The sequence below is a fragment of the Phaethon lepturus genome, unplaced genomic scaffold (genome assembly GCF_000687285.1).
Source record: "Phaethon lepturus isolate BGI_N335 unplaced genomic scaffold, ASM68728v1 scaffold8223, whole genome shotgun sequence".
NCBI classification, from domain to species: Eukaryota; Metazoa; Chordata; class Aves; order Phaethontiformes; family Phaethontidae; genus Phaethon; species Phaethon lepturus.
In genome coordinates, this window is record NW_010526936.1 from 48,939 (window position 1) to 64,719 (window position 15,781).

Consider the following 15,781-nt stretch of genomic DNA (forward strand, 5'->3'; position numbering starts at 1 on the left):
AATGGGCTTTTGTGAGGAGGGGGCTTCCCCCGCCCAGGGGCAGGTTTCTATTATGCATGTTATATGATAATCAGATGTTAATTAGGAAAGTTCACTCAAGGTTGAGTAGCTGTGTTTCTTTTCTGATTATCTTGTTCCTTCCCTCAAGGTTGCACCTTGTTACCTGCTCACAGAGACTAAACAATACCCCCAGCTTCACCCCTTGCATGCCTTCAACACCTTCACCAGCTTTGTTGCCCTTTTTTAGATGCACTCCAGCACTTCAGTGTCTTTCTTGTAGTGAGGGGCCCAAAACTGAACACAGGATTCAAGGTGCAGCTTCATCAGGGCCAAGTACAGGGGCACAATCACTTCACTCCTGCTGGCCACACTATTTCTGATACAGGCCAGGATGCTGTTGGCTACCTTGGCCACTTGGACACACTGCCGGCTCATCTCCAGCCAGCTGTCAACCAGCACCCCCAGGTCCTTTTCTGCCGGGCAGCTCTCCAGCCACTCCTCCCCAAGCCTGTAGCGTTGCATGGGGTTGTTGTTACCCAAGTGCAGGACCCTGCACTTGGCCTTGTTAAACCTCATACAATGGGCCTCAGCCCATCGATCCAGCTTGTACAGATCCCTCTGCAGAGCCTTCCCGCCCTCGAGCAACAGATCAACACTCCTGCCCAACTTTGTTTCACCTGCAAACTTACTGATGGTGCACTCCATCTCCTTGTCCAGATCATTGATAAAGATATTAAACAGAACTGGCCCAAATATGAGCCCTGGGGAACACCACTTGTGACTGGCTGTCAACTAGATGTAACTCCATTCACTACAATTGTTTGTGAGTTTAAGGTAAAGGACAAATTCTAATTGTGAATATTAATTCCATTACCTCTAGAAACCCTACCCTATGTTCTCAAGAATAAAAAAAAATACTGTAGTAAGTTAGATTTGCACAAAAAGGCCACATTAGTCAGAATTCACAAATGCTGGAAGTAATCTGTAGAAGGAAGTGGTAATTAATTAATATGCCTTTTTGGTTCGTGTTTTTAAACTCCACGACAGTCTAAAAACTTAACACATTTTAAAATGAACAGTTATTAGTGATGAACGGAAACATTTAAATATATCAGCAGTTAATCAGCGTTACCTAAAGCAGCTATTTAAGAAGGCTGGCGCTTCATGCTGTGAGACTAAATGCTAACACAGCTAGAATACACAGATTGTGCACGAGTCATTAAACTAGTTATTTCATTAGCTTTACCCACCTGATGTCACAGTGGCCATCTTTCTGTCACACTCAGTCTGGTTACACAGCCTACAGGTCAGCTTATGCGGCTTCTTCCCGCCCCCCCCCCAAATTTAGTAACTCAAAGCAACCCTTTCCACTTTTGAGTTGCAAATTTCTTTAGACAGACAGAAATTCAGGAGAAAAAAAAAGTCATGTTTCCATTGTTCACAGTACAAAAATCAAGTTGTTACATACACCTGGAAGAGGGAAATAGCATCCAAATTGCTACTTTCTTCTAAGGCACAACAAAACTTTACTACCTTTGAAATGCAATAGGATAAAGATCACAGAATCACTAAGGTTGGAAAGGGCCTTCAAGATCATCAAGTCCAACCGTTAACCCAGCACCACCATGCCCCCCAAACCATGTGCCGAAACACCATATCCATATGTTTCTTGAACACTTCCAGAGATGGCAACTCCACCACCTCCCTGGGCAGCCTGTTCCAATGCTTGACCGCTCTCTCGGTGAAGAAATTTTTCCTAATATCCAATCTAAACCTCCCCTGGCGCAACTTGAGGCCATTTCCTCTCGTCCTCGTTGAGTCATTGCAACTGCAATTCTTATTGTTTACAGTGTTATTTGCCATCATTGTCAATGTTTCTATTGCTAACAATTTATCAATGGGATTTACCACAATATAAGACAAAGAGAGCTGGGCTTTCTTTCCCCCCCGCCCCAGTGAGTAAGTGAACCAAATGCATACATGTATCATTTTGCATGAAGAAACAGACACTTCACAAAATCAACATCCCCCCTCCACACCAAAACCCCTTCCCTTCTGAAAGCAGACTTTTGAAGAACTTGTCTGAGTTCAGAAAAGATGCAAGACTTCCCTTGTTCAACACTGCATACTTCCTTTGTTAGAATAAGCTTCCTCTGAAAGCTTCTTTCCAGGAATGTAAAGTGACATTGTTTTTCAGCAGCTGAGCTGCATCACAGCCTCACTGTTAAACGGGAAGATATTCTGGGTGCTCCTGGAAGATAAAACATCCCGAACCTCTGATGCAGCACTCACCATCTTACTTGCTAGCCAGTCCTTTCCAGGCCAACACAATGCACCTTTGTTCCCAGCTGTCCCGGCTGCATTTTCATTTCCAGATTTTAAAGCTTTCATGTTGAAGTTATAATTCTCTAAACTTCCTCCATAAGGGTTAGCCTTCCCCTTTTTGACATCTCCCTACAGCTGCAGTGAACAGATACTCCAGCTGAACCTCTTGCTATACAAGAGGATTTGGCAACACAGCCTTAAGCAGGACCAGCCTGAAGCTCAGGGAGGGGTGCGGGGGTGTCTCTGACATTATTTTAGTCCTATAGAGACCAATATTTTTTTGCTAAGTATTACAGCAACCTAAGCAATCTGGCATTGAGTTCACTTCATGTATAACGTTGAACGAAATCTGAGGGTAACTATCAATTCATACTCAAGATTATCAAGTGGCTTAAATTAGTAAAGAATTCTCTTTTCACCATGTGGCAATTCTTTGACAATACCTCATGGTTCTCCTGATGGTTTTGGGCTGTACTTGAGAAAACATGGAATTAAAATTAATTAAACAATAACCCCTTTATATATACACAGATTTTTTCAGTGCTGTTGCCAGAAAGAAACAAAGATGCTGTATCAAAAATGACATTACACTAGATAATACCTTGGTTTAAGTGTGTGGCCTCTGTAATCTGGATACCATTCACAGAACACTGCGCTCCATTCAGTGGTATTAGATTCACAGTACCACTGAGATTTTCAAAGATGCAATGTTCACTTTCCAAATCAAGGCCATGAAGAACTAAATACAAAGAAATAAAATAACATAATTAGTTTCTTAACAACTAGTAAGATTAGCATGCTGATAAGAATTTATTGAGGACATACTGTACTACATATTTGAGAGTATCTTTTCTCTTTATTCCAAACAATGTTATTTTCCTTCCTTCATCACAGCCTGCATGCCTTAAATGTCAATGCCGTTTATTATAGTGGAAAGAGAAGAGCATCAGGTTGCTTAAAGCTTTTTGGTGTAATGTTCTTTCCTCCTATGTTTTAGCACCAGATTACCAAATGCTTCTTCCCTTCTGATAGCAAACAAGAAAGTAAAATTTACATATTTGTAGAGACAATGGTTTTTTTTATTAATTTCTGGGAAATAATGAAAGCTTTCTGACTTTAAAGCAACCATGCTTAAATCTGTAAAAACAGAATATAATCTTTGATTATAGACTAACAAGGATGACTGAAATAAAGTTCTTATGTTCTATTATATTCAGGCCCTTTATCACTACCTTATGCTACCGTATTGCATTTGCGTGGCATGGTTTTGGTAGCAGTGGGGGTTGCAGGGGTAGATTCTGTAGGAAGCTGCTAGAAGCTTCCCCTGTATCCAACAGAGCCAGTGCCAGCTGGCTGCAAGACGGACCTGCCACCGGTCAAGGCCGAGCCCATCAGCGGTGGTGGTAGGACCTCTGGGATAACTGAGATAAGGTGGCGGCGGGGAGGTTGAATCGGAAAAACAACTGTGCAACTACCGGGGAAAGGAGGAAGAATATGTGAGAGGAACAGCCCTGCAGACCCCCAGCTCAGAGCAGCAGGAGGGGCAGGAGGGCTCCAGGCGCCGGAGCAGAAGGTCCCCGGCAGCCCCTGGGGAAGCCCACGGTGAGGCCGGCTGTGTCCCTGCAGCCATGGAGCTCCACGGGGGAGCAGATCTCCACCTGCAGCCCAGGGAGGACCCAGTGCTGGAGCAGGGGTATGCCCGAAGGAGGCTGTGACCCTGTGGGAAGCCCATGCTGGAGCCGGCTCCTGGCAGGACCTGTGGCCCCGTGGGGAGAGGAGCCCAGGCTGGAGCAGGGTTGCTGGCAGGACTTGTGACCCCGCGGGACCCAGGCTGGAGCTGTCTGTTCCTGAAGGATGGCACCCGTGGGAGGGACCCAGGCTGGAGCAGTTCTTGAAGAACTGCAGCCCGTGGGAACAACTCACATTGGAGTGGTTCGTGAAGGACTGTCTCCCATGGGACAGAACCCAGGCTGGAGCAGGGGAAGAGTGTGAGGAGCCCTCCCCCTGAGGGGGAAGAGGCAGCAGAGACTGTGATGAACTGACCACAACCCCCATTCCCCATCCCGCTGCACCGCTCGGGGGTAGGGGGTAGAGAAATCAGGAGTGAAGTTGAGCCTGGGAAAAAAAGAGGGGTGCAGGGAAGGTGTTTTAAGTTTTAGTTTTTATTTCTCATTATCCTACTCTGATTTGATTGGTAATAAACTAAACTAATTTCCCCAAGTCAAGTCTGTTTTGCCCATGATGGTAATTGGGGATTGATATCCCTCTCCTTATCACAACCAACCAGCCTTTCATTAGATTTTCTCTCCCCTGTTCAACTCAGGAAGGGGAGCCATAGAGCAACTTTGGTGGGCATGTGGCATCCAGCCAAGGTGAACCCACCTCAGCTTCTTTCTGTCTCTTCTTCAACTAATAGATGATTATCTCTACCTGTGTTGTTTAATACCACAGATCAAGTTCACTAGTTTCATGAAATTTATATACGAATTTTAATCCAGGCATCTTTTGAGCCACAAAAATATACCAAACTAAATTATTTGACTCTCAGTCTCTCAGCTGAGAATTAAAGGATGCAGTTTATTAACGAAACTGCCTTCAAGCAACGTATGTGACTGGGCAGCCTAGGTCTGGCAGTTAGTTGCTTTGTAAAAAAAGTGAATAAGCAAATCAGTAGAAGCCTATCTACTTTTTACCAACTTCCAGAATTTTCTTCAACTCAAATCTAAATTACCAAGACTACTTTAGGTATAACAATATTATCACTATACAAAGCTTAAGAGAATGATTGTGCAGTAATTGTGACAGGTGCTATATGAAAAAAGGGTGGTATTTTTACACAATGCTATTTCAAAAACAGCAAGCAATAAATTAGTAACAAGTGTATGAATAAATTTTAAGTCCACAAACTATTCTTCAAGTCATGCTCCTCGAAGCAATTCCCACATAACGGAGCTTCCAAATTTTCTAAAAATGTGAATATGCAAGAACATACAGACAACTAACTGAAAAAGGGAAAAAAATATGGAGCTTTGTTCACATGTTCAGATGTTAGAAGAAGGAAAAACAGCTGAAGAAAGAACACAGAAGAAATGCCAAATTCCATACCAATATCCTGTTCTGTCATAGCATCTTCTCTTCCAACATGTGTTTGGCCCTCCTAATTAAAAGAGAAACACACATTATTTTCAACTGAAATCTCCCTTCCTCCCCCACAAAGATATAATTTATCCTTCCACTTTCTGAGAGTAACCTGAACAAAATATATGTTTAAACATACATGGGAAAAAAAAAAAATCAGGTAGCATTTTTAGAATGCCACCACAGTCATTATTATACAATATTATTAGCAAATTCAAGTTTCAACTGTCCTGTGTAGAACCACCTTTTTAGTTTTGAGGCAATTAATCTAGATTTGGATTTTAAGTCAAGCTTTACAATGAGATGAATGACAAACCGATATACACAGGTAGCAATATTAAACACCTATCTCTGGTTAACCAGTTGACCTTCAGGATAAACCTAAGCAGTAACTTAACAATATTTTAATTGAATCAGTTGCAACCTCTTAAGAGCTTTTCTTACTCTAGCAGAGAAATGTAATGAGCTTTTCTCACTACAGTGGAGACATGTAATGAGCACTATGTTTAGATAGCAAATTAATACTACGATTTGTCTACTGAAGAAAAAAAAAAATCACAAGGCGTATAAAGGCTATGGAAACACAGATGTGTATTTACCTTCAAGTGGTACAAGATGATACCAGTGCTGAGAAGATCATCATCGATACCAATGAGATGAGGCAGTTCAGAATCTAACACAACACCTATCCCTTCTTTCCTCAGAGCCAAGGTTTGTTCCTGTAAAGGGCAAAAGTCTATTTATTAGGATATGCAAGAAATCCTGCTCTTTCTTCTCTTGCCATTACGTTTAATGTAACGTATTCCCTGTAATAGTAAAAAAAAAATTATCCATAGTTTTTTAAAAACAAAACCCACATATTTTAAATGTGACTTTTACATTTCCATTAAGCCTTCCAAGCTTACTGTTGAGGAAATCTGTGAAGGTGTTATTTGAACAAAACCGGACAAACAGCTGAATTATACCAGATAAGGAAGATCAATCAAGAGCATAACAAAGCCGTGTTGTCTAAAAGCAAACTACATACCACCTTGCATAATTTAAAAAATTTAAATTGTAAGAATTTAAAACTCCTCAGAATTCTGTACGGCTAAGAAATAGAAAACTGAAAACTCTTTGGCAATCCTTCAAATAACTGAACCTTGCACAATAAAACCCCCAGGCACTTGAAAACTCAGCAAGCCTAAGCAGTTAAAACATCATCCAGTGTAAGGTAAGCATTGACAATACTAAATAAATGTAAGAAATATTTGCAGCACATAATTTCAGTTTGTCAAAACTCTTTTGGGAAACATTGTACAGCCACCTGTAAGATGAAGCATCACTCAGCAGGACTACAAGTATGAGACTTCAAAGCTTGGATAAAATATCATGTGACTTAGTACTGATCAGACAGTCTATGCAGTAAGAAAGAAACTAATTATAGCTTTGAAATAAGTTTTAGTATGTAGAAAGTTTATTCTTCAAGTTTGAAACAAAATCCTATTGGCTTCTAGTCCTGAAAGATAACAGCAACAGAAACTGTGAATGTGTACAGACATCACCTTTCAAAATGAATGCATTTTTCTACCTAAAACAGCTAAGCCCTTGCAAGCCAAGGAAGACTGACAACCCAGGAAGGAGAGGCAGCATCAGCAAGTGTATTCTGTGTACTGTAAGTGCACACTTTTCTCCTGGTGCTAGAAAATAAGTTCTCTGACAGCAGCATGACTATTCCTTTTCCAAGTCACCAGTGTGCCTTCTCTAGAAGCAACCAAGACAATACACTATTTCTAAGAAAAAACAACTAGAACATTGTATGTATTTTCCCCACGTACAGCAACCTGACAAATCTGAAAGAAGAAAACAGCTACAATATCTCATTTCCCTGCACAGCACAAAACTTCGTCAATATTCATACTGTTTAAAAAATTCTAAGTAAGGATACACCTGAGCAAGACAAGATGATGACACAACATACCAAGATACCCCAAAACTAAACCAGGAAATCCTGCTCTGGTCATGGATGAATTAGAAAGTTATCCACTGTTCAGAAAGAAGGAAAGAAAGCAGCTGTGATTCATGTTGCCCTGCAGCTCTCTGACATTAGAACTGCACCCAGCTATTCCTCGATATTATAAAAGTGTCACCTCATAAAATAAAAAAACACAGCTTAAATCATTGTTTGAGTGAAAAAGTAATTTCAGTCAAAAACACCTATCACATTAAATATTTATTGAGTAGCAGCTACTGTTAAATATAATTTATAATGTTTCCATATGACGAGGTTGAAGACTTAAAACACTAAGGACTGAGGGCCACTGACACAACTGCCGGCACCTTTAGCCCAATGGAACCGATAAAATATGAAGAGCTGAACTTTTTTCCCCAGCATAACAAAGCATTTGCCAACATCGCGACTGAGGAAAAAACAGACATTGCAGGAGACAAAGAAATTATCAGTGGGTGGGAAAAATACCTCACAAAAAATTAAGAAAGAAGAAGAAAACAATTCTTCATTTTCCAGTCTTTTCATATTTATCACATTTTTACTATATTCAGAAATAAAGCATGTATAATTGTGATTTAAAATAGATGTGTTGCTTATTTATTCAGATCTAAAATTGAAGAACATAAATTAATTGAGTTTCTAAACCCTTGTTTTTCAAAAGTAGTACTATTCACACACAGAATGCATCCTGTTGATGAAAGCATTATAACAAAGCAGCGGAGACCAACTACAAATCTTTTTTTTTTTTTTTTCTTCCTTTAATACTTGTTGTAAATTAGCTTTGCTCTTCAGACACAATTCACTAAAAATCCTGAATCTTATTCAGGTATCTGGAGTAACTGCTAAACTTCAACCATTTGGCTTAAAACTTAATGCCAGATTCAAAAACTTCTGCAAGAAAGCCTCCAAACACCAAATTGTGCCCTTTTTTCCCCAAACGGAAATCACAGAAACCCCATCAGCACTACATCTTTCTTACTGTGTTCTCCCACAGTGAGAGAAAGAGAAGAAAAAGGCCAGAAAGAAGTAGCCAAATTGCCTCTCTCTCAGCCTCAATGGCATAGGAAGGATGTTTCTACAGGAGGACAAACCTCTTTTGAAATAAATTGAAGGTCTGCAAGCTATAAGGCAGAGAAATTATTAGGTTGAATCCATAATTTGATTCACTTTCATTTGTGCAACATAATTTTAAAAAGCAGTGAATCCATAAGTCAAATGACAAGAGCAGGAAAGGTCATTGTCCCTATTAAAAAAGACACTAATTCAGAAAATTTATGAAAACCTCAAGGTACAGTTCACGAAAGCTGGATGTACTGCACTGCATGCATCTTAGCCTGAATTATCCTTGAACAGAGAAGTGTACACATACTCCCTCAGTAAGATGCGTTCATAAACTGTGGAAAATAAAGCAAGCCAAGTATTATCCACAAAGGAGCACTCTAGTTAATATAAATGGCTACTGTGTGAGGAGATTAAAAAAAAAAAAAAGGTTTTCTTCTTCGGGAGCCGCTAGATCAAATGGGCTTATCTGAAGCATAAAAACTCAGAAAATAATTCTGAGTCCGTACATAAGAAAACAAAGTCAAAGTCAAAATAAGGAGGTTATACTCTGTATTTAAATGATGGTCTCTGAATTCAGCTCTGAATCAGTCAGAAATATCCTGATATAGTAAATTCATTAACACTTCCCTGAGAGATATAAGAGCCATTGTGAAATCTCATCCCTTCTGCACTGATATCTTAAGTTTGCTGTATTAATCGATATGGAAGCATCTCCAAGCTCACAGCTAAAATATGTTCTGGTAGTTTAGGAAGAAAATCTTCGTGTCAAATACTTAATTTGAGCCATAGAGTTAATCTTCATCATATACAACTGCCTGTGATAAAGAACACCTCTAAGATACACAGCATTTCTTTAAATGTATTTCTCTAAATACACACACAAAGATGGAATCACACAAGTTTACTTTCTTAACCAACAGCGTATTGAATTAAATTTAAAAAAAAAAAAAAGCCCAAAAGACATTTCTATCATTCCTCAACCAATCTACCAGTAGAGTGAAATATATGCTGCTACTGGGCCAGCACATATTAAAGAGTACACGTAATTAGTACAGTGCCCTTTTAATGAGCAGAACCTCTTGGAGGAGTTTAAATTTTGTTACTCTTTCCAATGCAAAAACTCAACTCTTATTTAAATATTGAACAGTTAGCTGCTGGCACATAGTCCTAAGAATACACGGTGCAGACACTTTTAGTAAAACGTAACATTATGCTGGCTAAGTAAATTGTCCAGATGTCTATATTTAAATTATGCAAAAATGCCTAATACCAAATTAAAAAAAATTATGGGTAAAAACATGCAATGGCAAAAGTCTTTGCATTAATATTTAACCAGACTATACTAGAGCACATTCTTATGCTAACAGGTACTTTGGGTGCATTTCATTTCATTGAAAATATGCTATTATATCCTGAGTTCACAAAAATGTCTGAAGATACTCAGTGGCCCGGCACTAACATCAAACTCTCTATAAAATACATAAATGTAAACTGTACACAAGGGAAGTTCTTAATTCTTAATTGGTTTTCCTCCAGTTACGTATTCGGTACATTTTGCATTCCCTTCAAATCACTAGAAACAAATGTTTTATACCTACAGAAAAAAAAACAATCCATACTGAATTCAAAGGCACCTGAAAAGGTTGATTTCCAAACCCAGATGATTAATGGCATTAAAAAGGCAACACAGAGAGAGCAAGAAATATGGATGAAGCAGCCTCAGCCGGTAACTCCATAATCAAGATGGGTAAAAAACCCAGGTCTTGACTCACTGAAGTCAGAAATTTATCTATTCTCCATCCCAGAATGCCAAAAGATAGGTGACTTAAATCGCAGAGGTTTTGGACAAATCCAGGAAGCTGAAGCTTGTACTACTGAATTACAACAATAAAGATATGCCTAGACCAGGCCAACCCAGTTCATGTATTTGTGTGCCATAAGAGGGCTACACGGCTTGTGTTTCCAGAGTTAACCCTTTCAAAAAAGAGAAAACGAGACCTAAGTGCAGGGCAGGACCATGATGAATGCATACAAAACCCAAGTGGGAGAATTCCCAAACAAGCAGTGCTCACTTGCTGTTTCTTTTACGAGGGAGTAGACAAGAAAATTATTCAACAGGAGTTCAATACCAAAAAGCAACCCCTTGTTAAACTGCGGGACACCGCAGACATCAATAGTTCACACAGATGCAAGAAATTAACTGGAGAATTGGTGAGCAAAGGAAAGAAGGTTCCACCGTAACTTCAAGAACTACATACACAGAAAGCATGGCCAGTTTTCTGGGGAAGGATTGCTATCTGCTTGTCCTGTTTTATATTCCAAAATACGGTACTGTTGAATAAACCCTGCTTCACCTACTTCACCAAGGGTTTAATCTGAGCCACTATAATTTTTCTTTAACAACGGCACAAAGGACAAGATGTTTCAAGTTTGATTTAAAACCAGATTTCCTAGTGTCTTAATGTGTATTATAAGTAAATATACCTTAGAAATTAGTGTTAGCAATACAAATTCTGTGTTTCTTTCGATTCCTGCTAATTTGTTACTTTAAAAAATTCTTACACGAGTTCTTTAGCTACTATGCATAAATCAACATGAGAAAACACTTCTCATTCATGTTTACTGCTTTTTTGATACAATGAAGTGCTTTTATCCTGTTTTCTGATGGAGTAAGAAAAAGCTTACTCTAAACTCAAATTTGTGGTAAGGAAAAAAAATTTATCTTATATAATGATTCATTATGCAGCATTTTCTGCTTTTGGTGAGTTACTTCCCAAGAGATCTGTGTGGAGAAGGCACAAACATGGAAACAGCACTTCTGACTGTGGAGAAACGCCTCCTTTCCTGGCCATCTCCCCAGTTTTTCAATTTGTGAAATCTTCCATAATTCCTGACATTTCTGAGAAAAAAAGAGGATAAAATTCTTGGGGGGGAGAGGGGGGGAAGGTATTTTTATTGTCTGTCTGTACCTAGCCCTTTCTTCTTCTTAGTTTCTACAAGGTGTAGCCCAACAATCCTATACACACTACCATTTTCATTCAGATCATATGCTGTTTAATAACATGTCGCTTTCTGATTCTTGGCATAAACAAAGTACAGCAATGCCACCAGTGTTACCTACGTTCATAGCTTTATAGTTTAACAACAACATGCACTGCATGCCTTGTTAAAAGAAATAATTCACAATCTTTAATTTGCATTAGACAGTGAAAACCTGTGTAGATCCATTCACAATCCTGATGACTAAAGAAACTAAACTCCAATTTACCAGCTTAAATAATTTTTCACTTAAACTTTGTTAACTTGTAAATCCTTTCTGCATTTAGCTGCAGGTTCTCTTCACATTATAAAGCCAAACAAGCTAAATTATAGATCAGTAAGGTTTTAGAGAATAAAACTCAGGAATAGTTTAGCTGAATAAATTACTAGAGTTTCCATCAAACACTTGATGTACACAAGCTAAATTATTCTGCAATTTTCCATATTAATATATTACTTTGACACCATAACTAAATTATCCAATGATCAGGAATTCAGATGAAAAAATATTATCTTATTATTGCATGCATCATCTGTGTGTTCCACAGAAGTCTAATTTATCTTTAGAGTTACAGTTTTCCAGATATGGCATTGGGATATGTGATACTTTTACTATTCCTGTATCACCCTCTATACATTTATGTGTTTATCTATATTAATCAAATACTCTTGTGAAATATGAAAGCTTTAATGCAAATGAAAAAATACTGTTTATCGTCATGTTTCTCCCCTCTTCTTTCTTTTTAAAACAGGGGAATATTTTGCCTGCTCAGATAAGACAGACGATTCTCCAGCATGCAACTCCCTTTTTATGTAACCTTTAAAAATGTTGTTTGCAACTATATTAAATTCTACATGGCGCTAGTAAACAATAACCATCCTTCATGAAAACGCCTCTCTAACTCTGGTCTTGGACTTCAACTTGGATGCAGTTCTGCATGACTCGTGTAATTGCTAAAGCCTCAAGTGATGCAAAAGCCATGAAGCATTTATATTACATGTTCTTTGGTGCTTAAGCAAATGCTTGCAAAGCACCAACCTGTTACTAAGTCGAAAGTAAGAGCTAAGAGCTCTGATAAAAGCCAGTCTTCAACTATGCAACAGGATCACCACCCTTGGACAAAACAGCTGTAGACCATGGCCCAGTTCCATCTCTACATTCTTTCTTTTCCCTTCCAAATACAAGCTTTCTAATGGTTGTTTTCCACACAAAGCTTATTCCCATTATTCGGGTGGTACAGTCCTAACGTTTGGAGAGGTTCTTAATGGATTAAAAATAGCAGGATTTAAGAGAAATACACTGCAGACAGACTTCTGTTTCTATTTACAGAAATTATCTGAATAATTCTAGACTTAATCCTTCTGAAAGAAAAGTGCTACAAACAGATGGACGACTCCTCTGAATTTTCACTGCATTGCATGCTAATTATTATGTTTACGAAGAAGACACAGCCAACTATTAAAGTTGCACTCACAATATTATAAGAGGCAAGCATACTAAAAATTTAGTACAGTTGTCAGTAAGCCCTCTACAACACAAGAAAACTTACTTGATTAGTTCTGCAATTTAAGCAAAATTTCAGGAATTTTACCTCTGTTTAAAATTCTGACAATGCTTCTCCTACCTGAGGGAAAAGAACTGAAAGTGACCTCCTGTGTTACCAAGTGCAGTTCCCAAATACCATCATAAATCATTGTATAGATTACACTCAGGCTCTCATCCATTATATAAATTGTGTTCAAATATTTGGTCTGAACTTACTAATAGTCAGTTCATACTGGTGTATTTTGCATCATTATTGACATTTAGCTAAAATAATTATTTTCTTTCTCCAGCATTTGTTCATTGATATACTTACTGACAGCAGTCATAGTCACTCTCCTTACTGTGGCTATACGAGGCTAAACCCCCAAGCACCTCCTTTCTTATGACCAGGCTTGCCATACCTCGGCATTTAACACATTCTCTCCCAAGGCCGTCTTCCTTGACCTTGATGACTTACACGCCATGTTCCCAACATATATGCAATTTCACCAGCACCACATACAACAGCACCCCTATTTTCCACTCACTGCACAAAACATCTACCTGATCCTTCCAAGATTTCATGTGTCTTTCAGGCAGGTATACTATCTCATGACAGTGAAGTCTCACGCCATCCCCCTCCATGGTGTATTAAGTTCTTATTAGTCCCAATGCTTTTGCACTGCTATCTATTTACCATCAATCACGCTTCTATTATTCTTATCCTTAGAGTCATCCTATCCTCTGGGAGATGCTCTGCTAGACAAACTATGGTCTTCCAGCTTTAATATCAGCAAACTTCACCAGTTCACACATCTAAATAAATTGTTAAACATGATCAAGCCCAAAAATGAGCTCCAACACCACCCCCCCCCCAAAAAAAAACCCCAAAAAACACAGAAAAAACACCCACACAAAACCACCTACCAACTTCCCTCCCAGTACCACTGCTTCCATCGCATCCTCTGTATAACCACTTCTGGTTTTTTTAGATTCTATCTCCACACCACCTAAATAAGGAAATAGTTTTCCATGTGTCCCAGGGTCAAATGCTTTGCCAACATTCAGAGAGATGAGAACCACTCCTACAGCTGTTTCTAGCAGGGATCAGTGACGGACAGAACCAGATCCAGCACATACTGAGCAGACAGACCAGGACCAGCTAGCTCTAGAAACTATCACAGACTACAAACAATATGATAAATATTATGAAATAGAAAATCACTATTTTTATTAAAAAACCCAACAGATTCACAGGTAAGAAGGTAGTTATGATTGTTCCAATTTTTGAAAGACTTATGGTAGAAATAAACATACCATTTTAAAGAAGTCTTCACAAGAAAGGCATTCCTTAAAATTAAAGTCTCTGCACTAGCCCAGCAAATATAAGCCATTCAGGAGGCAATATTAGTACAGGTTTTCAGTCCCTCCACAATTTACTTCAGCATCATGAACATAGGTCAGAGGAGCAGTTCTGAATTTAACATTTACATTTAGCTTTATATGTTTAGTTCCACTAGGTAGTATTTTAGCAGACAATTTTTCTTCCATTTCATTTTGAGAACAGAGTTTATAATGACTTTTCTGGTAATTGACAAAGGTATAATCACCTTACTTTCTTCCCCAGAAATATTGTGCTAAGTTTTACTAGGTCAGTGACAGCAAATGTGAGTTGTCAGTGACGTGAAGTTTTTAATGCAAATTAGAGGACTATTAAAAGGTCAGAAATTGCAAAAAATATATTCCCTTTGATCTCAAGGCAAACATTTGAAGATGCTACAAAAAGACAGAGTAAAGTGCCCTTTAAAAACTATCAGTTTGATTTTGTGTACCCAAAGCATAAAATAATTGATGCTTTAAGCTGGCACAAATGTCATTAGCCATTGGTTGTATGTCAAGAACTGACTAGGATTGTTGATACTCTTCTTTTGTAAAGCTGGCAAACTCAGTTGGGGAAACAAAACTTTTCTAGGCAACTATACACATCTTCCCTCAATTTAAATTCCAGTGAAATAATCCTACCTAAAAAAAAATCAAATTCTACCATTAACAATATATCAGGTATGTATATGTACATATAATCATAAATAAAAACAGTATACATATACACAGTACACTGTCAACTGAATTCAATTCTCTAAATTGCAGCATTTACAGTACAGCAATTGAAGAGACCCAGGAAATGCCCCTGCCCTTTAATGACATTTAATAAAACTACAGTTTATTTCACAATTTTAACAATGAAATAAAAATGAACAAGTCATTCTAATTTGCAATAGCCCAATACAGTAAGCTAACTGCATTAAAGAACAGCGTAAGGGGACATCACATGATTGAACTGTAATCGTAAGAGAAGGACTTCATTTTTCATTAGGAACGATAATGAATCACATATATAGATGCCAAACAAGATGAAAGCATCCATAGGAGTTAAAAAACAAAAAGAATAGGTCAAACAAATGAAGAGAATAAACACATAAGATGGAGGGAAAAGACAAGATGACAAGAGTATAATCCCCAAAATATACTCCTGAGAAACATGTACGGTTTGTATCAAAGGGAAATGTCCTTTAAAAATTAATTAAATAATAACAACCTAAACCGTGAGCCTACCGGGGAGGTGCCCCGCTTGACCTGCTGTTTACAAACAGAAGAGGACTGGTGGGAGACGTGATGGTCGGAGGCCGCCTTGGGCTTAGCGA

General features: G+C 38.5%; 1 protein-coding gene across 1 annotated transcript in view; it reads right to left on the reverse strand.

Moving 5' to 3' along the window:
* Positions 1–13,564, reverse strand: part of KIF16B (kinesin family member 16B) — a gene marked incomplete at its 3' end in the record, with an annotated part of 46,630 nt that extends 33,066 nt beyond the window's left edge. The window contains exons 1-4 of the mRNA XM_010283222.1: positions 13,502–13,564; positions 6,063–6,182; positions 5,431–5,482; positions 2,927–3,064 (exon numbers count right to left, since the gene is read on the reverse strand). Of these exons, the coding sequence (XP_010281524.1) occupies positions 2,927–3,064; positions 5,431–5,482; positions 6,063–6,182; positions 13,502–13,564 (373 nt within the window). The remainder of the gene's footprint in view (positions 1–2,926; positions 3,065–5,430; positions 5,483–6,062; positions 6,183–13,501) is intronic.
* Between the last annotated feature and the right edge of the window lie 2,217 nt (positions 13,565–15,781).